The following is a 26,737-nucleotide window of genomic DNA, read 5'->3' on the forward strand; positions in this document are numbered from 1 at the left end:
CGGTGTAGCGCGCGCCCTCCCGCAGGGTCTCGAGGGGTCTGCAGGCCGTGGGAGGGGGGGGATTGTGGCACCGACCCAGGGCTGTTGACAGCAGGGCGCAGTGGTATGTGCTGTCACCCCAGCTACACACAACGGGGGGTGACGGCAGAGCCGCGGTTCTAGGCCATCCTGGGCAAAAATGTCTGCGGGACTCCATCTTCACGGGTGAAGTGGGCATGGAGGTGCGTGCTCGCCATCCCACTATGGGGGGGAGCCTAGAAGGGGCGGACGGCGGCTCAAGGGCAAGCCTGGGCAGTGAGGCCTGAGCGCAAAAATAAGCAATGCAAAAAACAAAAGAGGCTACAGTTGTGGTTCAGCAGCAGAGTGCCCGCTTAGCAAGCTCAAACCTCAGTTCTCCTTCCCTCCTCCCCCAAACTGACAAAGGGGGTTCACGTTGCACTCGTATTCCTCAATAAGGACAGAGGCATTCGGTTCTATTACTGGTTCGACCTTTTGCGTAACTATGAGCGTTTCGCAATTCTCGGTAGAGGAAGCAGTGGATGGAGCGAGCAGGGGGCCGTCCTCACCAGCAGGTCGTATCTGCCGCCGGCGGCAAGGATTTCCGGCACCGCCCTCTGCCTCCGCCGGATGAACGCCACGAACTGGAAGATGATCCCGCTGTGCTGCTGCACCTTGTACACCAGGCCCAAGTTGACCAGCACCTGCAGACACGCGCGTCACACACGCCTGTCACCGGCCCTGCGCGCGCGGCCGGCCGTGCGAGGGAAACACGGCTCTCTGGGAAGGACGACCTCTCAGGCTTCCCCACGACGATGGGAAGCATGTCATTTGCCAAAAAAAGAGAAGAAAACCAAACAACCACCCCACAACAACGCTGACGGAAACAAAAACAAATTCTGGGTGTCAGCTGCTCCCAAATGTGGAGAGCCGAGGTCTCCTGGCATCAGGGAGATGAGCCCATTGCACCCCTGAATGCCTGCCAGGGCAGAAGAGGGGCCAAACCTGTAACTTGATGCCAAATTTCTTCAGCAGTCCGATCACCTCCTCCAGGTCTTTTAAGCCGTATTTCACCAACGGTGCAACACCTGTTTTCTGTTTTATTAGCGAGTTTATCATTGGCATTACATCTTGCAAATCCCCCTTCTGCTCAATAAACTTGTAGAGTCGACACAGCTGGAGAAGAAAGAGGCAGGTCAGCTGCCAGCCCACGGTGGGAGGCCCTGTGCCTGGTGTTTCGCACACACAGGGCCTGGGCTGAGATCCTGCACTTGCAGGCGCGGAGATCCTGTAGCCAAAGGGAATTGTAGCTCTTGCTGCAATCGGAAGAAAAAGTATCTAGCAGAAGTGCTTTAAACACATCTGGTCCACTGGGCATGCCTGGAGCTAATGCAAAGCAGACTCCGGCCCTAGCAGAGCGTTTTGCACTTAGCCGCAGATAGAATTCTCCCTCTGCCTGTTCCTTCTCGTTTCTGTACTACAGTGTACACACCTGGGCCAGGAAGGCAGAATCTGACCTGCTCTAATGGATTAGCAAGAATGTCCCTTCGCTCATGCTTGGGGCCTGAAGAGAGGCCCCTGCAGGAGCCTCTGGGCTCTTCAACCAGTGGCTCTGCCCCGCGGTTCCAGGCCTGTCGCCCAGAGGCACAGCCAGCGAGCGATACTAGCACAGACTCTGCTGTATGGCAGGAGGAAGTCAGAACGGGGAGGTACACAGGCACGAGATACAGCCAGAGAGAAACCCCCAGAGTCTAGACCGGAAGTTATTAAGACACAAGGCGAGAGCTGCTTGAAGACTGCAGGCAGATCCTGGCTCATCTAAGCATAGCTGGTTCATCATCACACTTCCTGCAGTACTGGAGTAGGCACCTGTAGATTTTGGTCATCCGCTGACCACTGAACTAACGACGTGTGATTCTGGACACGTTCTCTTTGGGTTTTAGGCAGCACATGTAGAAAGGAAGACTGAGCTGGATACGTAAGGCTCTTTTGTACTATGTCCTCTTTCTAGTATCGCCAACTTGCATTATAAAAATAATGCAACCATCAATGCCCCTATCAGAGCCTACTTTCCTTTTTATAGTAAACATAAACCTTCTAGATGACATTATCACCAAGGGATCAACAATGCAGCAATTATAAAGGAAGTGGGCGGGGCGCCGGTGGCTCACACCTGCAATCCTAGCGACTCAGGAGGCTGAGATGTGAGGATTGTGGGTCAAACCCAGACTGGCAGAAAAGTTTGGGTGCGAGTCTTATCAACAATTAACCACTCAAGAAATCACAAATGGAGCTGTGGCTCAAAGTGGTAGGGGGCTAGCTTTGTGCAAGAGCTTAGGATAGTGTCCAGGCCCTGAGTTCAAACCCCATGGACAGAAAAAAAATTATAAATACAAATTTAAAAAAAGAAAGGAAGTGGGCATTTTAGCCACAATGCAGCTCTCACAAAGACGTGGTATTTGTGACCCTTTCTGGTTCAAAGAACCTTGTGGGAGCCAGGTGTGGTAGTGTACTCTGTAATCTCAGCACTCATGAGGTAAGGCAGGAGGATCATGAGTTCAAGGCCAGTCTGAGCTACATAATGAGACTTGGTCTCAAATCCTCCCACCTCCTAAAAAAGGAAAAAGAGAAAGATAGGATTTGGTGAGTGAGGAGGAGCAAGCTGATTTTAGCACATCAAGAAGGCACTGGAGAGAGTCTTTGCCGGCGGTATTGGTCTCTCTCCTTGGACCCCAGGTGTTGCCATGGTACCCAACACTGAAGGGGCAGCATGTCAGAGTAGCAGGGAAGGGCCACAACCTCCCTGCTAACCAGGGAGCTGGCGCAGCCATCTGGCATCATGGAATTCATAGAGCAAGCTGTACTAGTGCCGCTGAAAGGTACTTACGCTGTTAGAAGGCAAGGACAGATTACAGAATTTAGCCTCCACTTCTCTCCTTGACAGCTTCTCCGTCTGAAGCAGAAAAGAAGAGCCACAGTGAGAGACTAGATTGGACTCAGCCCCAACCCAGGCAGGATTTCCAGACACATTCTGTTTTTTTTTTTTCTTTTTTCTTCCAGTCCTGGGTCTTGGACTCAGGGCCTGAGCACTGTCCCTGGCTTCCCTTTGCTCAAGGCTAGCACTCTGCCACTTGAGCCACAGCACCACTTCTGGCTGTTTTCTGTATATGTGGTGCTGGGGAATCGAACCCAGGGCCTCATGTATACGAGGCAAGCTCTCTTGCCACTAGGCCATATCCCCAGCCCCTCCAGACACATTCTGATGAGTATATCCTTCATATGGGACAAGGTGTGCCTAACTATGAGGGATAGACTTAATGCTATGAATAAGGTATTCTCCCCATTCACAGAAAACCATAGCTAACATTAGTTTAAAATCTCAAAAAACCTGACAGAAGATGCTGAAGGGGGAAAAATCTATCTGTATAATGGTAGACCCTGTGTTGGCTAGGCTTTCTGTGGCGATTTGGTGTGGGCAGTATAGCACGTGTTTGTCGTTTCAGCTATGGTGGGAAATAAAAATAGGAGGATACTCTAGGCCTGTGCAAACACAAAGCAAGACCCTATCAAAAAAATAAAAGCAGAACCCAGGTGCTGGAGGCTCACATCTGTAATCCTAGCTACTCAGGAGGCTGAGATTTGAGGATTGCAGTTGAAAACCAGACAGGGCAGGGAAGTCCATGAGACTCATCTCCAATTAACCACCAGAAAACCTCACCTGGTGCTATGGCTCAAAGTAGTAGAGTGCTGGTTTTGAGCAAAATTGCTCAGGGACAGCAGCTAGGCCCTGAGTCTAAGCCCTATGACCGACAAAAATAAATAAGATTTAAATTAAAAAAAGCAGAAAGGTCTGAAGGTGTGGCTCCAATGGTAGAGCACCTGCCCCAAAAGCTTGAAGCCAAGCGTTTAGGCCCCAATACCATTAAAAGAGATTGGTTGGTTAGCAGAGAACTTAAGTGAAGAATTTAAATTACAAATAAAATGATTTCACCTTTTTTTTGTCAGTTGTGAGGCTTGAACTCAGGACCTAGGCACTGTCCCTGAGTGCCTTTTATTCAAGGCTAGCACTCTACCATTTGAGCCACAGCTCCGCTTCTGGCCTTTTCTGTGATTAATTGGAGGTAAGAGTTTCATGGACTTTCCTGCCCAGGCTGGCTTCAAAGTGCAATCCTCAGAGCTCAGCCTCCTGAGTATCTGGGATTACAGGCGTGAGCCATCAGTACTTAGTAGATTTCATCTTATTATTATTATTTTTTTTTTGGTCAGTCATGGGACTGAACTTAGGGTCTGGGCGTTGTTCCTAAGCTTTTTGGCTCAAGGCTAGCATTCTACCACTTTAAGCCACAGCCCCACTTCTAATTTTCTGGTGGTTAATTGGAGATAAGAGTCTCACTGGGGGCTGGGAATGTGGCCTAGTGGTAGAGTGCTTGCCTCGTATACTGGCAAAAAAAAAAAGTCTCACTGCGATCCCCAGATCTCAGTCTCCTGAGTAGCTAGCTGCACGACAGCCATGAGCCACTGGAAACCCTGCTAATTTCTTTTTTTTTTTTCCAGATAGGATCCCACTCATTTACCCAGCACGGATCCTCAAGGCCCCATCTCCTGAATGCACACCCAGCAACACCCTCAGGCTTTTGTTGTTTTTGTTTTTCTGGCTAGTCTTGGGCCTTGAACTCAGGGCCTGAGCACTGTCCCTGGCTTCTTTTTGCTCAAGGCTAGCACTCGGCCACTTGAGCCACAGCGCCACTTCTGGCCATTTTCTATGTATGTGGTGCTGGGGAATGGAACCCAGGGCTTCATGTATACGAGGCGAGCACTCTTGCCACTAGGCCGTATTCCCAGCCCACTAATTTCATCTTTTAAAATTAGAAGTTACCCCTTAAAAAAACTGGAGGCTACTAGTGGTTGAGTGCTGAGCACAGAATTAAAGCTCAGATACCTTTGTTAGTGGTTAATGTAATTAACAGCAATTGGCTGTTTTGTCTTACAGTAATGAAGGAGATAAAGCTCCTAAGGTAGTCTTATGGTTTCCTCAGTAACAAAACAATCACTCAACATGGAGTCTAAGAAATTAAGTGCTTACCACAGCATCACATAGGATGACGTAGACCTGACTGAGTTTATCTTCTGGAATCCCACAGTGTAGGAGTACTGCTTTCAGTATCATTGTATGGTTCAAGTAAATACTGTAATTTCTTTCCTAAGAGACAGAGAAAGCATTCTTATTATTTTCATGATGAAAGTGATAAAGGTTCATGACCAACCCTATCACAAATCTATCATTCTCGCATCTTGGAAGGAGTGGATTTTAACATCCCGACTCCTGGTTAGGTTTTAAGTCGCATGTTGCTTTTAGAGTGGTAACCTGGGTGCTGAGCTGGGGTGCGGTGGACACAGGGACAGCAGGCCTGAAGGCCGGGCTCTGAGGACACAGGGTGCCGAGGGAGCCCATGGCTGCGGTGTCAGAAGCTGTGCGGGGGGCGAGGTCGAGGGACACGCAGGGCAGGCGGGTTCCCGGGACAGGGACCTCGCCCCAGGGGGGATGAGGGAGCACTACGAGGCGGGCAGAGCACACGTGGGGAGAGGTAGGGGCCCCAGGACAGGGGGCAACGGAGCCTCATTTCCTGAATCTTGCAAGCGTGGGCAGAGAAACAATTCGGATCCCCGAGTCCTCCCAGCCAGTTCCCCCCGGGGAGCGGAGGACGGCCTAGGGTGAGCCTCAGAGCCACAGGGCAGTTGGTCTGGAAAGCTGTGATCAGGGGGAGCACAAAGGCAGACGCCCCCGCCACCCAGCACGAAAACATGGTGTGTCACAATGCAGCAGGCACCTGAAGGGCGGAGAACTCCTGGATGATCTCGTAGATGGTGTAGATGGTCTCGGCCGTGGGCAGAGAGCTGTTGGTGGTGGACGTGACGATGTCAAACGCACACTCCAGAAGCTCCTTGGGGTGAAAGCGGTCTAGTTTGCGAGGTCTGAACACCCGTTCTATGCAGTATCTGGAGAGACAAATGTAGATTTCTGAGGTCATTGCTTAGGGGAAACAAATCTGTACGGAGAACTGTGGACCAAGAAAAGACATAAAATAACGCAGTCAGTGTTATGGTCAAAAAGGCTTATGGGCCAGGCACCAGTGGCTCATGCTGATTATCCTAACTACTTCGAAGGCTCAGCTGTAAGGATGGTTTGAAGCCAGCTAGGGCAGGGAAGTCCATGAGACTTTTATCTCCAATTAACTGCCAAAAAGCCAGAAGTGGAGCTGTGGCTCATGTGGTACAATGAACACCCTAGAGCAAAAAAGCTAAGGAATGTTGAGTGCCCAGGCCCTGAGAACAAGCCCCAGTACTGTACCAGCACAGAAAGAGGCTTCTGGATAGAATCACATCACAGGATCTAGGAGCAGTTTCCCACTTCTGCATTATTCAACTATGGGGCTTCATTCATTTAATGTCCAAAGGAGGAGAAAACTACACACCAAACAGACTCTTCCTCCAGTGCTCACTCCCACAGGGAGGACTGGCTGATAACCGCTCTCAAGGAGCCAGAAGCAAAGCACGTACGGAGCTTTGATTTCATCCGGAGGAAGGGGCTGCAGGGCAAGGGGCCTCCGCGGCGACAATGCCGCGTCACTTCCCAAGCTCTCAGCCGCCGAACCCCGTGGTAGCCGAGTGGACAGAAAACCTCCCCCCGTGCCGAGGGCCTTCCTCTCGCCATTGCTGCGGGCTCACTCTGTTCTGCTACACGTGGCTTTTGTTCAGTTGCCTGTGTGGGCACTTCTCACACAGGGGCTGTTGGCTGTTTGTCCTTCTAACTGAAATTTAAAAGCAGCCATTTGTGATCAAGGGCAGCCACACTTTACCCCTAAGCCGCATGGCCCTGGGATGGGCAGAGGGAGGAATCAGACTGCAGGTTCCCTGACCACTCCCCTCCTCCCCCCCTCCTCCCCGACAGGACGTCAGGTGGCTCCCCGCGGCATTCTGAGCTCAGAACTTGGATCCCAGCATTCTCTCCTACGGAAGGATCACCAAAGATGAGCACGCCCCTCTCTGGCTCTTCCCAATGCCCACCACACTGGAGCAGGGCCCTTTGCTTTTTCTTACCGTTTTAAGTTCAGGATGTTATTTCTTGCCACATATCTCGCAAAAGGGACCTGAAAAATACAGTCCTAAAGATCAATGTCAAGACATGCCAAAGGTATTGTTCTAGTTTTAAAAGTAACAGCATTATTGAAAGTTCACTCATATATCATCCCGTTTGTCCTTTTAAACTCTATAGTTCAGCACTTTTTATAACCTTACGTAAAAAAGCTGACTGCCTATGGAACAGTGGTCGGTACGGTTTTCTGGCCTGGCCCTGTAGCAGCCGCCTTCGGTAGGGTCGCCTGCCCGCACACCTTCCGCATGGACACGCTAGGATGCGCGTGTATTTTTTGGGATGCAACCCTGTGACTAGGCGACAGGGCCTGAACCGTGCACCAGCCGTGTGCAACGTCCCGTCCTTCACTCAGCGGGTGCCACAGCCAGGCAGCCCATCCGTTGTTGGCCCAGGCACTTCTTAAATTTGAGGAAAACTCACTGTTAATGGAATATGCGCTGCTATGTTGTAATGGTATCAAGCTAAAGGCTGTGTAAGTTATTAACCTTCTGGTGAATTTCACAAACACGTGTCACAATAATATAATCGCAATGGGCATTATCATCTCTTAGAGTGAAGTTTCCACTTTCCCTACCAATCTTTTGGCATTTTTTTTTCTTTGAGGTTGGAACTCATAGCCTCCCATTTACCAAGCCTAAAAGTGTGGCTCAAGTGGCAGAGCACCTCGTTCACAACATGAAGCCCTGTACCAAGCCCAGCACTGCTATAATGATGATAATAATAATAACAATAATAATAATGATGATGAACTTCCTGAAGATGACTTTTTAATTTTTTTTTTGCCAGTCCTGGGCCTTGAACTCAGGGCCTGAGTGCTGTCCTTGGCTTCTTTTTGCTCAAAGCTAGCACTCTGCCACTTGAACCACAGCGCCACTTCTGGCCTTTTCTGTGTTAGGTGGTGCTGAGAATTGGAACCCAGGGCTTCATGTCTACAGAGCTTGCAAGCACTCTACTGCCAGGCCACATTCCCAGCCCCCCGTCCGGTCTCCTGGCAGAGCTGCCACGCGCAGGCGCCAAGCGCGCAGATGTCAGAAGAGCCCCGCTCACCCGCAGGTCGAAAGGGAGCATGGCCAGCATCCCACTGTGGTCCATGAACACGGCAGCTTCGTTGTGCTCATAGATCTGCCTGTTGCGGGGAAGCAGGAGGGGGGTGCACAACTGGACAGCTCCTGTGCCAAATCGGAAGAGAGAACACGTGGGCAGGCTCCTCTGAGAGGCGGCCTCCACAGGCGCAAGACTGGCCGGTGAGCGGCCCGCCGGCAGGACCGCCGAAATCACCGCGAGGTTCGTTTCCGCCCTGCACTCACAGGGGGAGGGCTGTCTGTAGCTCAGCCTGTGGGCCGGCTCCAGTCTCACTGACAGTGCTCGCTAATGGCAAGACCGCGCCTCCGAGAGGGGGTGGGATGCTGAGAGCACGTACCATGCCGCTTGAAGATGCGGATGACGGCTTCGCACACGTGTTGCTGGATCTTGGCTGTGCGGATGGAGAAGTTGCCCTGAAACAGGACCAGTTAAAAAAATCATCACCAAAACTGAATCAAAGAGACCCCTAAACTATGGGCCAGTGGCTGGCTGACATTTGCCACTTGCTTATTCTCAGATCACCAGAGACCTCAGGTCAGTCTCTCTGAATCTATTCAGGGAAGAGGCCGTGCACAGAGGCGGAGCGCTAATGCAGCCCACGCTCCCTCCCTCCCTGGGGAATGCTGGGGACACCAAGGAGTAATCAGAGCTCCTCCCCCTCCTCTCCTTCCTCTCCTCCCCTCCAGGTACTAAGTGAGTGGCTGGAGGCCTGTTGAAAGCTACAAGACACATTTACATATTCTGTCAATGGCTTTCCTGCATAGCATGCGTGAGGTCCCCATTTCAATCTTGTCTCGCTAACTTCGCCTGGCCTGCCTCTGAATTGGAGCTCCTCCTCTTTCCACCTCCTAAATAACTGGGGTTACAGGTATATGTCACCACACCAAGATTTTGGTAAGAAATAAAAATGGACAAGGCTCCCAAACTGGCAACCTGGCTACACTTCAGAAACCACACAGGAGCATTCAAAGAGACCCTAAAATGCTCTCGATGCTCCCTGGCTTCCCAGGCTGTGTGTGGGGGCAGCTGGCACTGCAGCCACTGCTCCGTCCCACGGTCTGACTGCTGGCCAGGCAGCAATGTCTCTATCTCTGTGTGGATGCAGAGGGCGATGCGCAGAAATCCTGCCGATAAGTGATTAGCAGAACGGCTGTTCTCTCTTTTCTTTATTCTGCCAGTCCTCCGGCTTGAACTTAGGGCCTGAGCACTGTCCCTTAGCTTCTTTTACTCAAGGCTAGCACTCTACTTCTTGAGCCACAGTGCCATTTCTGGCTTTTTCTATATATGTGGTGCTGAGGAATCGAACCCAGGGCTTCGTGCATACGAGGCAAGCACTCTACCGCTAAGCCACATTCCCAGCCTGCGGCTGTTCTTACAGAACAGTACAGGTGCACACTTTTTTTTGTGTGCTTTGGGGGGCTTCTTAGGCCTCAGATTAATAATGTGCATTAAAAAAGAATCCAGAGCTGGCACCAGTGGCTCACGTGTATAATCCTAGCTACTCAGGAGGCTGAGATCAAAGCCAGCCAGGGTAGGAAAGTCTGTGAAACTATTATCTCCAATGAACCACCAGAAGACGGGAAGTGGCGCTGTGGCTCAAAGTGGTAGAGTGCTAGCCTTGAGCTGAAGAGCTCAGGGACAGCGCCCAGGCCCAGAGTTCAAGCTCTACAAGTGACAAAAAACAACAACACAAACTTCCTGAGAAATGAGGGGCAGCTTGGATCCTTCCTTGGAGGCCAGGTCAGCGGTGTGGGGCGGGCTGGGCCCACCTTGAGGATGTCACTGTCGTAGGTGTAGTCGATGGCGGGGGAGATGCGCTGGGAGAAGATCTGGGCCATCATGGTGCGGTAGGCCTTCCCGTCCACGTTGGCCAGCGTGTGGTGCAGCACCTCGTGCAGCTCCGACTCCTCCATCTGGGGTGGGGGCAGCAGCTCGCTCTTCAGCAGCTCCGTGGCCGTGGGCCGCTTGGCCGGATCGTGGTTCAGCAGCCAGGAGATGACGGACTTCTGTAGCGAGGCACAGGCCAACACAGCGGGTCACGTCACGTCACACACCAGCGCCACACAGCTCGCACTAAGCTGGTACATTTTAATTGGCATTTCTGAAATCTCAGACTATGTCATTAACCTCCTACAGCTCATTATGGCCACAGGACTGTGCATGACATACACACAAGTAGTTCTACAAGGCAGAGGCCTTTCACAAACAACTGAAAGAGAAAAACAACAACACAGAGGCTGTCATTTCCTGAGCTGTGGGGGACATGGGTGCACAGGCCCTGCTGAATTTTACGTTACTGCATTAACATCAGCAGTCCAATTAGCGGGGATTTTTTAAAGTAAATATCCACGCCATCAGGTTTCCCTACTTCTTGCCAAACTGACAACGCTTAACACCAGATTACATCACCAGGGCTGATCTACATCAAAGGAAGTAACCCCTTGACCTGACAGGTAAGCAAAGTTCGGGTCCAGAGGAGTGAAGTGACATGTCTGCCCAGGCACAAAAGCTACAGGTGAGAAGGAGCCAGTTACTGCCATGCGCACTCAGGCTGCTGCCCTCAACGACAGCGATTTCAGCAGGGCACTCCCGGCCTTGACTGTCAATAAAGGTCAGCGTAAGGAAGCAATTTCCACATGACAGGAGTCTTCAACAGTGAAGCTTCACAAACACTAACAACTAGAACTAAGAAGAAAGGTGCAGCAGTAGTGCGGCACACAGATTTGCTCGGAAGTATTTCCCTGCTGATTCCCTGGGCTCAGTGTTAGCATGCATGCACACTCAAGGAGATTTACGGCATACAGGAGACATCATCCTGCTTTAAAATACTGCAACAACAGATTGTCTATAAAATGCAATCCTTTCCTTGCAATCTGAGCTATTTAACTTGTATTTTTTTTCTTCAAGCCCCAAGTTTTATGTTAAAAAAAAAGTGAGCTGTAAAAGTAGGCTCTCTCTTTTCTCTCTCCCATCCCCAAATAGCTAAGCCAAGGGTCCTAACAGCAACTGGAAAGCACGATGCAGCTACAAAGGAACCCGAGAGCCCGATCATTTTCTCTGCCTGCTGCTGACATTTTAGAATGCACTTCAAACCTAATAATAGTCGAACTCCTTATCTTCTGCTGCTGTCCCCATGCTGTTCCCAGGACAGAAGAGCAAGTAGCAGAAGATTACTAATTGAGAAAGAAGAAAAACAGCAATTAAAACTAAAAACTGCAGTTAAGCATCAGAAAATTACCTGCTTCATGTGCTCTCCATCTTCGAAGTCTTCTGGAAACTTTGGTGAAGAGGGCTGGAAGGATATTACAGTCAAATCAGCATGTAAGTTTGGCAGACTGCCAAGGCACAAGCACTTATTCTCCACAAGTAGGAAAACCAAGTAAGAAATTAAAATTTGCTGGGAAGGAAAGACTGATGCGCACTCTTCCAAATACAGACACACGATTCTTATTGTCACTATTATTATCATTAACGTTACTATTACTACTACCATGACTTCCTTTGTTTTGTGTTTTCAATTCGTGGTACTGTACCTGCTAAGCAGGAGCTCTACCACTTGGCCAGGCCCCCAGTCTAAAGACTGCTTGGCAAAGGATCAGGGGCGACTCTTACGGTGAGGTCTGAATGCAGGGTCTGACACTGGCTAGGCAGGGGCTCTACAACCTAAGCCTGATGCCCAGCCATTTTTGCTTCAGTTCTGATCTCCCTGAGGACCAACGGTGGGGTACATACATCTCGGAGCTGGGTGAGGACGAAGATCCTTTCGGAGGCTGTCACCATGGGGTGGTAGGACATCTCAAAGAAGATGATCCCCAGGCTGAAGAGATCCACTTTCTGAGGGAAAAGAAGAGAGCTTTTGACAGGACCGAGCAACTCCCCAGGAATGACAGGAAGGACGCATGTCTAAGGGTAAGACAAGCCACGCTTGGAAAATTCATTATTTGTTCTAAAAGAAATTATAGATATAAAGACTGTGGAGGAGAAAGGCATCTTCCACGATTTCTCCCAACATTTCCTTGACTCTTAGTTGTAACCAGCTCAGCTATAAAGACACACATTAACTGCTGGCAGGAAGGAATGGTGCAAGAGAAAACACTACGACTTGTGCTGAGGCCTTTCTTTGCACTGGCAATCTATGCTTGCCTAGTATGGGTGAGACCCGGGGTCCCATCCCCAGGAATAAAAAATAAAAATAAATGAAAGTAAATAAAAAGCACACACTAGCCCAGTATGGGTCTCCCCCTAACTGGCAGACTCCAGCCACCCATTTTTGTTTTTATTTTTGCCAGTCCTGGGGCTTGAACTCAGGGCCTGAGCACTGTCCCTGGCTTCTTTTTGCTCAAGGCTAGCACTCTATCACTTGAGCCACAGCATCACTTCTGGGTTTTTCTATATATGTGGTACTGAGGAATCGAACCCAGGGCTTCACGTATATGAGGCAAGCACTCTTGCCACTAGGCCACATTACCACCCACAACTCTTCACCCTTTCATCTAAACAATGTCCTCTCAGGAAGGCCTTCCCTGTCATCTGCACAGCGATGGCACTCAACTCCATGCTTTCTTTTACGTTTCCTTTTTGGTCCATTTCATCTACCACTGAGCTTCCTGAGGGCTAGGCCTCAGCTGTCTCACCCATGTGGCAACAGTCCCCTGCACTCCCAGGACCTGGCCCAGGACAGAGGACCCCAAGTTCTTGAAGGCAGCAGTGCTGGCTAAGCGCCTGACCTTGGGCGCCATGCAGCCGCCTGGAGCAGCAGTTGGTGAACGTTCCTGGCGGTTTCAGCGGGTCACTGAGCCCTGAGTGCTGTCACCTTGCTGCTCCATTTCCTCCCTCTTGTTGCCTCTCCCTGCTCACCTGGTTGTAGGCAGACTTGGTACTTCCTTGGACCTCAGGGCTCACGTACAGAGCGGTGCCAACCATGCCAGTCAGATGGCCTGTGTGGAGGAGACACAGAGAGCTTGCCATTAGCAGGGGCACAGAGAAGGCAAGTTCAACAGCAAACAAACAGAAAGGTGTCTCTAAGCGAGGTCTGGGGATACGGGTCCAGTGGTCTTGTCTAGGAGGCCGGAGTCAACCCCTAGTACTAGAAAAATAAACAAATACGTAAGTAAATAGAGAAAAGAGGAAAATAAGGAGCGAGGCCTGACCAGCGGTCTGTCTGCAGTGCTCATGAGTAGCCAAAGCTGAGCAAAGGCCTGGGACGGCCACGCTGCCTCACCAAGCTCCCACTCTGCCAGCGGGGCCCCGGTGTGGTGGGCAGAGCCCACGTGGCACTGTCAGCGGGGCCCTGGTGTGGCAGGCAGGCCCCGCTGCACACTGGGGGTAAAAAGTACAGCTCTATTCATCAAAGCCAATTCCACTGAGAACAATTAATACAGTGAAAAACACATTAAAGCATTTTTTTTTTTTTGCCAGTCCTGGGGATTGAACTCAGGGCCTGAGCACTGTCCCTGGCTACTTTTTTTGCTCAAGGTGAGCACTCTACCTCTTGAGCCACAGCGCCACTTCTGGCTTTTTCTATCTATGTGGTGCTGAGGAATCGAAACCAGAGCTTCATGTATACGAGGCAAGCACTCTTGCCACTAGGCCATATTCCCAGCTCACATTAAAGCCTTTCTACGATTGCACTGACAATGAGTAATTTAAATTAGCTTTAGGCTAAGATAGTTTGTGATATGCTTTATTTATTTAGGTTTTTTTTTATGTGGTAACTGGGGCTTGAACTCAGGGCTTAAGCTTTTTTTTTTCTTCTCAAGGCTGGCACTCTACCACTTGAGCCAAAGCTCCATTCTAGCTTTTTTTTTTTTGCCAGTCCTGGGCCTTGGACTCAGGGCCTGAGCACTGTCCCTGGCTTCTAGAAAAGAAAGTCAAGGCTAGCACTCTGCCACTTGAGCCACAGCGCCACTCCTGGCTGTTTTCTGTATATGTGGTGCTAGGGAATTGAACCCAGGGCTTCATGTATACGAGGCAAGCACTCTTGCCACTAGGCCATATTCCCAGCCCTCCATTCTAGCTTTTGTTCATTAACTGGAGATGATAAAGAGTCTCACAGGCTGGCCTCGAACCATGATCCTCAGATCTCAGCCTCCTGAGTAGATAGGCATAAGTCACTAGTGCCCAGCCTGTGGTTGGTTTTCAAACATATGAATGAAATCCACACTTCTGGATTTACCTGAGGGGTCTGACTTCATCAAGTGATCTCCAGCCTGATCGTCCAGTTTGCCATCAGCCTAAAAACACCACAAACAAGACAGCACCGTTAGGGGCTGTCAGATTCCACGGGAATGCCCTGTCCACTTCTCAGTGAAGACAAAAAAAAAACCTTACACGGAATCAGAACAGTAACAATAATTGTGTTTAAGGAGTTGTGAGCCACCACACCCAGCTGCCATTGTTTTTCATACACTCTTATTTTTTCCCAGTAATTAGATTCTGGGCATTTTCAACAGGAAAATGAAGGGCTTGTCTAGTGGATGTCTCTTTTCCCCCTGATTTCATGTGAGCCTTGAATGAATTAGCTATAAAGAATAAAACTCAAATGCATAATTATAATCTCCATCTTTCTCTCCCTCCCTCTTATGGGGAGATGGGATCTTGATCAGATGGACTGATCTTCAGCTCCTAGGCCCAAGCAATCAATCCTCCATCCTCAGCTCAAGGCTAGTGCTCTACCATTTGAGCCATGGTTCCACTTTCAGCATTTTGGTAGCTAATTGGAGATAAGAGTCTCGTGGGACATTTCTGCCCAGGCTGGCTTTAAACCATGATCCTAAGATCACAGCCTCCTGAGTATAGCTAGGATTACAGGCGTGAGCCACCAGCATTTGGCCCCCATTTTTTTTGGGGGGGGGGCCAGTCCTGGGCCTTGGACTTAGGGCCTGAGCACTGTCCCTGGCTTCTTTTTGCTCAAGGCTAGCACTCTGCCACTTGAGCCACAGCACCACTTCTAGCCGTTTTCTGTATATGTGGTGCTGGGGAATTGAACCCAGGGCCTCATGTATACGAGGCAAGCACTCTTGCCACTAGGCCATATCCCCAGCCCCTGGCCCCCATTTTTAAAATACTCACAGCAAAGGCTAGGTGATCTGTGGCCAAACCAAAATCACCGATCTTCACATGGTCATCTGAATCCAGAAAAATGTTGACGGGCTTCAGATCCCGGTGAATCATGCCCTGTTGGAGAGTAAGAAGCAAGCACGGCTTCCTGAATTCACCCAGCTGTGAGGCCAGTGGCCAGGACCCGTACGCCACCTGCTCCATGACACCTGGACCCTTCAACACCTCCCAACCGTACTCAGCAGGGACCATCTCCCAGTTCCACCCAGTGCTGGTCTTCCCTAATCAAGGCATGCCCAAGCATCCAGGTCCCCCTCCACCTGAGGGTCAAGAAAACTGAAGCAAAGGAAAAACTCACGTATTTCCACTGGCTATCGATTATTAAAAAGGCGTCCCACCCTAGAGCTCCTCCCAGCCATATTTCCACAACTCTGGCAATTTTTGGCTTCAAACTGACACTCTCTGTTACAACTACTCAAGTTGGAAGTCAGGGAAAATCCAACCAGGAACATCACATAAGAAAACAATCATGGCTCTGTCCCGGTAAGACTTGACTGGTACCCAATCCACTTTGAGTGTCACTGTCCCACAAGGCCCTATGAGTCGCTATGACTTTGCTGTCAGCGTGTTCTTTGTGCTCTGCTGCTTGTCTTTCGACACTTTGTTCTATCAGCTATAAACCAGAATATCTCTATAGACCCATAGTCTTCTATTTGTTTTTTCTCCTTTTTTTGCATTTGACTTGTAGTCATGAATTTATGTAAACTGTAAGTTGTCAGTGAAGAGATGCAGAAAGGTTTACTTTCTCGTGGATATAAGCCAATCCATCCAGGATCTCTCGGAAAAGCCTCCAGAGCCTGTTGGTGTCTCGGTACAGCCCCTGGTCAATGGTGTCCCGTAAGGTGCTCTTCTCACAGTACTCCATCTACAGACAAGAACAGTCCAGGTGGGACCTGATCACACAGTACCCATACTGAAACTCACAACATGGATTTTAAGCAGTTATCAGAAGATGTGCTTTTTTTTTTTTTTTTTTGCTTATAGCTGCTTTCTTGTAATTTCAGACACGTGGATGCAAGCAAGATATCCTTCAGTAGGTGGACAGAGATGAAACTGCCGTACAAGTACATAAATAAAAATATCCAGCACTGAAAAGAAATAAGCTACTCAGCTATGCAAAGACATGTGTAACCTAAGTGCACATTACTAAAGGAAAGAAACCAATCCGAAAAGGCTGCATCCTGAAGGGTTGCAACTACATGGCATTTTGGAGAAGGCAAAAGCAGAGAGATATAAAATGGTCTGTGGCTGCCAGAGATTAGGTTGGGAGAGAGATGAATAGGCAGAACAAAGGATGTAAGGGTAGCGAGAATGGGTACATGTCATTATATACTTATGATATACAGAACGTACAATACTGAGTGAAGCCCAGTGTAGGCTGTGGAGTCTGGCTGTACTGATGTGCTCACATAGGTTCATTCATCAGTTGTAACAAATGCATGACCCTGGAAGTGGACAGTGATAATAGGAGAGACCAGGCATCTGCAGGGAAGGGGGAGACAGTGTAAATCTGAGCCTTAATTCGACTGTACACCTACAACTGTTCTAAAAATAATGTGCATAGTAGAAAAACATAGCTCCAGCTAACACTGATTGTTTTTACAATGTAAAAAGAAACCAGGAGTACTTAAACCAAAACAAAATGAACCAAAATTAGGCTAAAAGCCTAATGATATCATTAGCTTTCTTATCTGTATATTAAAGCCAAAGGTCCTTCACGCTGGAGCAAGGACTGCAAACGTGAAAGCCCTGGAGGAGGGGCGGGGCTCCCCACCTCAGTGCACCAGGCCATCAAGAGCTTCCAGCCCCTAGCTGACACAGCTGCTGTCTACCTTTTACCCAGTGCCAGAGTAGAACTTTCCCAGGAAGAAAGCTTTTCCTGTTTTAAATCCCAGAAAGGCCGTGCTTCCTTCTCTTATCTTCACAGTCCCTGGGGGCAGATTCTGTGTCATCCTCCCCAAGTCTGAGTCAGGGCCTCCCAAAGACCAAGGGCACATGGTCGGCAGGAGTGCAGTAGCAGGGGCTGAGGGGGAGACGCTTTGTAACCAGTGCAAGTGGGACTGCAGAGATACCTGGAGGGCAAGGCCGCAAGCCAGCCCAGCCGCCCAGAAAGTACCACTGCTGTGTTCCCGTCTGAGCCATCCTGTGTCTACAGTAGAGTGCTGCATCTCCCCCTGGAAGCCTGCCCTCCTGCAGAGAATCTCAACACTGACCACGGGCCTGTCCACCCAGGGTACGGGAAAGCTTCTTTGGTCCACGGCTGTGTCTGCTGGCAGAGCTCACCATCTGAGGCTGCTGGCCGGGCATGGAGCCAAGCCAACGCCCAGATTCCCGGTTGAGAACACTTCACTGGAACCGTCTGCCTGCGGCTCTAGTCTCTCCCAGCCTCAAGCCATTCCAGTTCCTTTCGTATCCCACCTTACTCAAAGTGACTCAGCAGTGTTTGCGGACATGCCTAGTGTGACACTTATGGAACCTGGACATCTGTGAGATTAACTCCAACACTTAATTTGTACAGAAACGGAGGCACAGAAGGCTGGAGAGTCTCGTCCAAGCTCACACGGGCGGGATGGGTGGTTCAGGATGCGAACTTACACAGCCAGGCCAGTGGCTGCCTGACGCCCTGACGGGCACAGCGTGTGGCGGTGCCCTGGGCCCCCTCCGCCCGCCGTCCCGTCGCCGCGCCCTGGAGCGTGCCCACCGGCTGCTGCTGGCGCCGCACGCTGCCTCACCTGGATGTACAGGTAGTGCACTGCCTCCGTGGCCGCCGATGGCTCGCTTCCGTGACGGCTGCTCTTCTCACGGCAGTCCTCGTCCTAAGTCAAGAGGGACACGGGGGGGATTCAACAGGGGAGCGCAGCGAAGCCGAGCCATGGCGACCCCCGTGAGTCTGTGCCCACCCCGGCTGCGCGGCCATCCTGCTCCCTAAGAGGAGGCGAGGGTGCAGAGCGGCCAGGCTTCCCAGCAGCTCACGGCAAGCTTCGGTCTGCGTGAAGCAGAAGGCCCTGTGCGGCGCAGAGGTGGCTGCACGTGAGCCAGTAGGAAAAGCAGAACACAAGCAGCTAGTGAAGTTGTGCCAACACATGCTGCCTGTGGTTTGTTTTTTTCCTGCGGAGCTGAGGACTGAACTCGGGGCCTTGCCCTTGCTAGGCAAATACTCTTCCACTGAGCTAAATCCCCAACCCTACTGCCTGTGTTTTTATTACCAGTGATATTCAAGGGATAAGAAGGGCAGAAAGCACGCGGGCTATCACTGAAGGCTTCAGCATGGGTGGAATGCTTCCTTGGGTGGGTCGCCATGAAAGCAATGTGAGTGCAGGGCCGGAGCACCCTGTCCCTGGGGCTACAGCCCTGGAGAGTACGCGCCCGCTGGGGTCCTCTCCAGGGCGGGGAGCAGCGAGCCACCCCAGGCCCTGAAGGAACCTAGGAGGCAAATCTCCACGCCTTTGTCAGCTGCTGCCACCATCTCCGTCTTGATGATTTTATTCGGCCTGCGAATATGCAATGGCTCGGGGCATCCCTACTCCCTTGCTCTATGTACTTCTCTGGCTTGTTCCCTAATTTTTGTTGTAATACATGGTATCTTTTTATAAAATATTCTTTTCTTTCCTTTTAACATATGTATTTGAATACTCTTATCCCCAAATACGTAAACAGCATCAGTTAGTACCTGGCCATTTTCTGATTTCTAGTTTCTATGAAGAAAGACTTTTTTCTGTATTTTTCCTTTATGAAAGGAAATGAAAGCTTGTCTCTGGAGACAAGCGAGCTCTACTCTTGAATCAATTATGTGCTCTCCAGAGAATCTGCTGAAGATGATTAATTCTCAGAGACTTCCTCCATCCGTTAGGGTGCTGTGGGATACTGCTCAGGAGTGACTTTGTTGCCTGTGTGAGAATTAAGTGTGTTCTGACTTAGCTAGGACAACGCAGAACTGCTGCCTTACCAGCAGTGAGGACTATTCATGCTATTGTCCTGGTTAAATTTATAATTTAAATTTTTAAACGGAGAGGAGTGTAAAGTGATTTTAGGTAGCAAGTGATTTTAATTAAAAGTACTTCTAATAACCACACTGGCTAATGCACTCCCACCTCCTGCGAATCAACTTACACGCTCATCTAAAGGCGTCCGCAGGTGAACTGTTCTTTGTCTACAATGGATGAGTCCTATGACTGCTGGTAATTATTCTCTCTCCCCAAAATAAAGTCATCACAGGCCAGGCCTGCTCAGAGTGTTCCAGAACAGGAGCTGTCCACCAGCATTCTCCGCTGCACCAGAGCCCCACAGCCAGCAGGGGGAGCTGCGGCCTGGGACAGGAACAGGCAGGACTGAGTGGGCCCCTACGCCGTTTTTTTTGCCAGTCCTGGGGCTTGAACTCAGGGCCTGAGCACTGTCCCTGGCTTCTTTTTGCTCAAGGCTAGCACTCTGCCACTTGAACCACAGTGCCACTTCTGGATTTTTCTATATATGTGGTGCTGAGGAATCGAACCCAGGGCTTCCTGTATGTGAGGCAAGCACTCTACCACTAGGCCATATTCCCAGCCCCAGGCCTGTGTTTTTCAAGCTTTCTTAAGCTATGTGAAAAAATATATTTTATATCACATCTAGGGCACAGACTCCTGAGACAAGTTCAATTCACTGCACGTTTACCTCATGCTGACTTTTGCTGTTCTCATCTTCATTGTCAAAGATGATGTCACTGTCAGAATCTGAAGCAGGTCTTAAAAGGAAGAAACAGGGAAATGCCTGAAGAAACTCGACCTTTGCTGAAGGATGATATGCCATGGCGCACAATCATTAATAGCTAAACTGACTAAAAGACAACTTGTATCCCTGGACACAACCAAGAAAGACCAGAGAGGACTCTGGTAATTCCAGGTTCCATGGACCTGCAGGGAACATTCTATCCAGACTTAAAACTAGCTCCTGAGCGGCCCAAGCGCCCTAGCGTGCCTTAAACTAGTTAACAATGATGAAGCACTGAATTCTGTTCCCGAGTTCCCACGTTTTCCTTCCCCTTAGGCTTGGATGTTAGAGGGTACATAGATCTTTTCCTGGTGGTACTGACCCTCCTATTTATGCTTCCTAGGTAGCTGGGATGACAGGCTAGGTGTCAGCCTTTATACTGGCTGAGATGGCATCTCGTGGACTTTTCTGCCCCAGGTTGGCCCAGAGCCGCAATCCTCACACTCTCAGAGTCCTGAGTGGCTAGGAGTACAGGCATGAGCGACTCTCCCGGAGAGTGGGGGCAGATTCCTAGGGGTGGTACATGGTACTTCTCTGAGCGTGGGCCTAACAGGGTCGAGGCTATGCTGCGGGGGGTCCCGCCGGTGCCCGCCCCACCCCCTCCCTTACAGGAAGGACTGTGAGAAGACCCCGTCGTGCTCGTCCTCGTCCTCCTCATCGCTGCTGGTGCCGGGGCCGGCTGGGGAGCGCTCCGACGTGCTCCACTCCACCGAGCTGCTGACGGGGGGCGGGGCGGCGGCCTCCACGCTGTCCTCGGGCGAGGCCTCGCCCGCGGGGGGTCTGGGCTCCGCTCTCCCGTCGGCAGCCTGGCCCCGGGCCGGGGGTCTCGCGTCCGGGGGCCGCTCGTGCCGCTCGATCCAGGCGTTGTAGTAGCGCACGATGTTCTCGTGGTGCAGGCGTGACAGCAGCGTCACCTCGCCCTTGATTCGGCGGAAGTGCCGGCTGGCCGGGTTGATGGCGATGCGCTTCACCGCGTAGCAGCAGCCGTCTAGCTTGTTCTGCACCTGCTCAGCACAGGGGCAGAGGCCCTAGTAAGGTCTGCAGCTCAGGCCTGAGCACAGCGACTCCCATCACCACCCCAGGGGAACTTGGATGAGCACCCAATCACACACCCTCGCAGGAGAAAGCCTTGACTCCAAACTTAGGAGACAGCTCACCCCCAACCCAGAGGCACAGAGCCTGCTAGGGAATCCTGGGGAAAACCACCTGGGTGCACCCAGCCTCCCTTGTTCCACTTTGTAGCCCAGGCTGACCTCACTTCAGATCCTCCTGCCTCGGCCTCTCAAGGGCCAGGATCACGAGTGTGTATCGCCACATCTAACTTAGAAAAAGCAGCTCTTTCTGTGAAGCCCAGGCTGGCCTCCAAATCCTTCTGCATGCTGGGATTATAGGCATGCACCAGGGTCTTAATCACTGATCTCACTGGCAAACACCTCTTACCCACTGTCTACTAGGAAGTAGTGCTTGCAGTGTTGCAAACTCCTAGCAATCATTTCATTTACTAAAAGGCATAGAGGCCCTCGACAGGAAGAGGGATGATTTCTTGTAGCGTTCTCAGAATCCTAGGCACAAATACATCTGACCGTGGGTTATGACCACACGTGCAAGATGACATACGCTGAGTGTGTGTGCACACATGTGCTAAAGATTAAATCCATGGCCTTACACGTGCTATGTCCTTTAAAACAGTCAACAGGGTTTAAGAAATAGCTCAATTATGTAAAAAACAGTACAAATAATGGAAGACAGAACAACAGCATGCCTGAAAAAACATACCGCTAAGCCAGGTGCCCATGGCTCACACCTGTAATCCTAGCTACTCAGGAGGCTGAGATCTGAGGATCACGGTTCAAAGCCTTCTGGGTTAAGAAGGTTTGTGCGACTCTTATCTCCAGTTCACCTCTCAAAAACTGAAAGTAGTGGGACTGGGATTGTGGCCTAGTGGTAAAGTGCTTGCCTAGCATACATGAAGCCCTGGGTTCGATTCCTCAGCTCCAGATATACAGAAAAAGCCAGAGGTGGTGCTGTGGCTCAAGTGGTCGAGGGCTAACCTTGAGCACAAAGAGGCTCACCGACAGTGCTCAGGCCCTGAGTTCAAGCTCTACAACCAAAAAACAACAAAATCCACATTGCTAGATTCCCATTTCCAGAAGAGCTGGGACTAAAAGCCGTGAAGGGCCATTTAGGGCTACTTCCACTGTGACTTCACCTCGATTCCATGGCAACTCCGTCAGCAAATGGTACGAAGAATTTCCTCCTGACCTGAAGCCCGTGAACATGTTCTTCACCTTCTTTCCTACCTCAACACAGAAGCCAGCCCACAACTCTGTGCCAGCGAAGCGGAAAGGACTGGGGCACCCCCGTCACACCTTGATGACCGCTCCAAAAGCACCTTTGCCGAGCAGCTGCAGTTCCTCAAATTCAATGAAGTACCGGGAAAACTGCTTCTGGGTCTCACTGAAGAAGGAGGCGCTGGGCAGCTGGCTGCTGGGGATGACGGTCTCCACGTAATCCTGTCCCCCGGAATCTGGAGGAAAGAGGCATGGGGAGCACAGGAAGCGGGGCGTGGTGGTCACACACCTGCCACCCCAACGCTGGGGACGGGAGGCGGCAGGGAAAGGCTACAGAGCACGAGCCCTGTCTTCAAACCAAACCAAAAGAAGAGCAATGAACTCGGGCAGAAGGCAAGCCCTGGGCCCCAGATGGGGGCCTGAAGCGACGTGTCTTCCCTGAAGGGCCTTTCACAAGCCCTCTGCTCACTCTAGCCTCCTTTAAGGAGGGAGAACAGTATAACCAGCATGCTTTACGGGTGAGGATACCGGGGGCAGAGCGAATGACTGAATGAGAGAACCAGGGCTCCTGCGCCGTCCAACCCCCTACAGAGGCTCCTTGATCTACTCGCGGGGAAATCCGGCCACCTGGCTGTAAGGGTGACTGACACAGGAAGGGGACTACATGTCACTGAGGCTATACCACTGGACGGTCTCTCCATCAGAAAATACTGGAAAGTCAGGGTGGCACAAACAGCTCATAACTGAACAGATTTATGTGAAGCTTGGCCTAAAATAGATGAAATAAATAATCCGTGTAGCTTCCTCCAGTGTTAGGTGTGCATATACTTTAAAAAAATCAGGTCAAATCATAGGGGCTGGCGGCATGCTCTTATGATACAGCATCCTCCACCAAGGTAAAGGAAGAGAAAGGAGAGACAAGACAGCCTGGCATCGTGGCGCGTGCCTGTAATCCCAGCACTCGGGGGTGGAGGCAGGAGTATAAAGACTTGCAGTGCGAGCCCATCCCAAAGAAGCTGAGAGAGAAACAGAAAGAAAAAAAAAAAAAAAAGGAGGCACTGGGCTGGGAATGTGGCCTAGTGGTAGAGTGTTTGCCTCGGGTACATGAAGCCCTGGGTTCGATTCCTCAGCACCACATACACAGAAAAGGCCGGAAGTGGCGCTGTGGCTCAAGTGGCAGAGTGCTAGCCTTGAGCAAAAAGAAGCCAGGGACAGTGCTCAGGCCCTGAGTCCAAGCCCCAGGACTGGCCAAAAAAAGAAAAAAAAGAAAAAAAAAAGGAGGCACTCACCTTCAGGACTCTGCTCCACTAAAGGCATTTTTGGCTGAGGGTTTATGAAGCTGTGTTTCAACAACTGCTGGGGAGTCCATCTGTCCTTGTCATCCAGGCAGACGCACCTGGAGGAATGGGGACTCAGCAACACGCAAGAGGAAGGGGCTACCCCTGGCTCACTCTTAGAAAGAGCCTCCAAGTACACATGGAACCTCTGGGCCCACTCGGCAATGAGTTAAACGCTCGCGATTCTCAGGGACTGCAGGTCACTGGCTGTGGCCGACGAGGGCCTGGTGGCTCTCCCAGTCACAGGAAGAACTGGGTGGAACTACCCTCTTGAGGCTGTCTCTAGGTAGCAGACTTTGCCCTTGACCTCTTAGGAACCAACAGCAATGGGAGGGCAGAAGCCAGGAACTGGTGGCTCATGCCTTGCTACTCAGGCTGAGATCTGAGGATATCAGTTCAAAGCCAGCACGAGCAGGAAAATCCATGAGGCTTATCTCCAGTGAACCAGCAAAAGGCCAGAAGTAGAGGTGTGGCCCAACAGGTACAGTGCCAGCCTGGAGAGAAAAAGCAAATGGACAGTGTACAGGCTCTGCGTTCAAGCCCCGCTAGTGGCACACATCTATAAAGACTGACGTGGGAGGGCAAGGAGGTCCACGTGGAGGGCCGGGCATTGGCCAGGGCTCCCCACTGCGGCCGTCCCTGTCGGCCTCGTCAGCGGCGGTGGTGCGTGCTAGATGACTCCAGGCCGTGCCCTCAACAGCTGGCGCCACTCATTCACCTGAGCAGGTGCAGGCGAGGGTGGGAGGCACGGCCGCCGTGGACAGAGCGAGCACCCGGGTCCCGTGGGGCTGGGGTGCGAGGGACGCCGCGCCTGCCCCCGCAGACCCCGCGGGCCGGGGAGTGGGGGGTGCCAGGCCCGTTCCCCGCGCGCCCGGGAGCGAGGCGCACTCACTTCTTCAGGAAGTCCTGGAGGTCGGGCGGCAGGTCTCGGGGGATGGTCACGGGGAACTCGCCGCACTCGTGGCCCTGGCTGAGGGAGAGCAGCAGGAGGCCCAGGCGCCACACGTCCCCCTTCTTCCCGCTCTTGTAAGGCAGGGCGCTGTCGCTGAACCGGACTCGCGTCTGCTCCAACACGTCGTCCTTGCAGAGGTCTGCCAGGCGCTTGGAGATGCTGTAGTCGGTGATCTTGACCGTGCCCTGGGCATCCACCAGGACGCTCGACGCGCTCAGGACCTTGTGCACCACCGAGTTGCCGTGCAGGTAATCGAGGCCAGCCAGGAGCTGGGCGGCGAAGCTGCGGAGCTGCGGCGCGGGGACGGGGCCCGCGTGGCTCAGGTGCTGGGCGAGCGACACCCCGCTGACGTGCTCCACCAGCATGTCCACCACCATGCAGTCGTCCTGCTCCCGGAAGCTCATGGCGAAGTAGCGGGCCACGTTCGGATGGCTCAGCTTCACCAGGGAGCTGAATTCCGTCTCTGCCCCTTGGATCTGAAAGGTCGAGGATTTGATACGCATTAGCTGGCATTTCACTTCAAAAGCAAGGTATCTGTTATCAAGTACACTGAGACGAGAATAAGGCAACTTGTTCTGAACTAAACCCTTTCCTTCAATGGTGTGGCCAACCTACTAGCTGACAAAGATGCAAAGAATAGGCATTTTAATCCTCAACTTCTATAATTTCATCCAGAAGCTTGGACTACAGGTATGGAACTGCTCTACTCAGCTCAAAAGTTACCCATGATTATTGTGTATTTACTTCCAGTTTCTCCCTCCCTCCCTCCCTTCCCTTTTTTGTCAGTTATGGTGCTTGAACTCAGGACTTGGGCACTGTCCCTGAGCCTCTTTGTGCCCAAAGGCTAGTGCTCTACCACTTGAGCCACAGTGCCACTTCCAGTTTTTGAGTGATTAATTGGAGATATGAGTCTCATGGGGGCTTTTTTGCCTGGGCAGGCTTTAAACCATGGTCCTCAGAGCTCAGCTTCCTGAGTAGCTAGGATGACAGGTGTGAGCCATCAGTGCCTGGCTAATTTTTTCTTTTTATATACAAAATACACACATTGGGCTGGGAATATGGCCTAGTGGCAAGAGCTTGCCTTGTATACATGAAGCCCTGGGTTCGATTCCCCAGCACCACATATATAGAAAACAGCCAGAAGTGGCGCTGTGGCTCAAGTGGCACAGTGCTAGCCTTGAGCAAAAAGAAGCCAGGGACAGTGCTCAGGCCCTGAGTCCAAGGCCCAGGACTGGCAAAACAACAAAAAAAAAAAGCAAAATACACACATTTTTAAATACCATGCCTTTCTTCTTCATAGTCTCTTTGTTATGTAACAACTGTAATATGCAATATTAAATATTCTCCTTATACTCTATTATAAATTGATGTTATAATTCTTTTAATCACAGTCACTGCACAAAAAGAAAAAAAGCCCTGAAAAAGCTCCAGTTGGACAGGGCTGGGAAAGGAGGTAAGGAGCATGTCCTCAAAGTCCACCAAGGACTCACAGAGGCAGAAGCAGCCTGACTCAGCCCCACCAAGAAACCCCACCTACTCAGCTCCGGGAGCCAATCAAGTCTGGCGCTGGAGAGCAAGCCACGCCCACCTGCTTTTTGTACTTCTCGATCTTCTCTCTCTCTTGACTGGTCAGGAATGGACCCGTTTTTTTCTGCCACTGAAGGACCCACTCATACAACAAGACAAAGCTGCCAGTTGCTGTTTCCAAAGCATTGTAGACTAATTTTCCCAGCTGCTCATCGCTGCCTGCACGTGTAGAAGAACAATAATGAAGTCTCATTCATTCATTCACTCATTTCACCCTGACTACTATGTGCTGACCGTGAAAAATATTTTTCTAAAATATAGGGTAGGGGCTGGGGATATGGCCTAGTGGTGAGAGAACTTGCCTCGTATACATGAGGCCCTGGGTTCAATTCCCCAGCACCACATATACAGAAAACGGCCAGAAGTGGCGCTGTGGCTCAAGTGGCAGAGTGCTAGCCTTGAGCAAAAAGAAGCCAGGGACAGTGCTCAGGCCCTGAGTCCAAGGCCCAGGACTGGCCAAAAAAAAATAAAA

At 51.1% G+C, this 26,737-nt stretch overlaps 1 protein-coding gene across 2 annotated transcripts in view; it reads right to left on the reverse strand.

The window, feature by feature from the left end:
• Positions 1-26,737, reverse strand: part of Eif2ak4 (eukaryotic translation initiation factor 2 alpha kinase 4) — a 51,875-nt gene that overhangs the window by 11,618 nt on the left and 13,520 nt on the right. Inside the window, exons 8-29 of one of the 2 annotated variants that reach the window (XM_048332098.1) lie at positions 26,267-26,424; positions 24,619-25,154; positions 23,679-23,785; positions 22,468-22,625; positions 20,708-21,102; positions 20,003-20,072; positions 18,085-18,168; positions 16,095-16,217; positions 15,305-15,409; positions 14,409-14,466; positions 13,091-13,170; positions 11,966-12,067; positions 11,472-11,525; positions 10,003-10,239; positions 8,571-8,646; positions 8,198-8,319; positions 7,096-7,145; positions 5,826-5,994; positions 5,081-5,197; positions 2,885-2,950; positions 1,003-1,173; positions 567-701 (exon numbers count right to left, since the gene is read on the reverse strand). In XM_048332098.1, the coding sequence (XP_048188055.1) occupies positions 567-701; positions 1,003-1,173; positions 2,885-2,950; positions 5,081-5,197; positions 5,826-5,994; positions 7,096-7,145; positions 8,198-8,319; positions 8,571-8,646; positions 10,003-10,239; positions 11,472-11,525; positions 11,966-12,067; positions 13,091-13,170; positions 14,409-14,466; positions 15,305-15,409; positions 16,095-16,217; positions 18,085-18,168; positions 20,003-20,072; positions 20,708-21,102; positions 22,468-22,625; positions 23,679-23,785; positions 24,619-25,154; positions 26,267-26,424 (3,173 nt within the window). The remainder of the gene's footprint in view (positions 1-566; positions 702-1,002; positions 1,174-2,884; positions 2,951-5,080; positions 5,198-5,825; positions 5,995-7,095; positions 7,146-8,197; positions 8,320-8,570; positions 8,647-10,002; positions 10,240-11,471; positions 11,526-11,965; positions 12,068-13,090; positions 13,171-14,408; positions 14,467-15,304; positions 15,410-16,094; positions 16,218-18,084; positions 18,169-20,002; positions 20,073-20,707; positions 21,103-22,467; positions 22,626-23,678; positions 23,786-24,618; positions 25,155-26,266; positions 26,425-26,737) is intronic. The other variant, XM_048332099.1, reaches the window with a different exon arrangement.

The sequence above is a fragment of the Perognathus longimembris genome, chromosome 23 (genome assembly GCF_023159225.1).
Source record: "Perognathus longimembris pacificus isolate PPM17 chromosome 23, ASM2315922v1, whole genome shotgun sequence".
Taxonomy (NCBI): domain Eukaryota; kingdom Metazoa; phylum Chordata; class Mammalia; order Rodentia; family Heteromyidae; genus Perognathus; species Perognathus longimembris.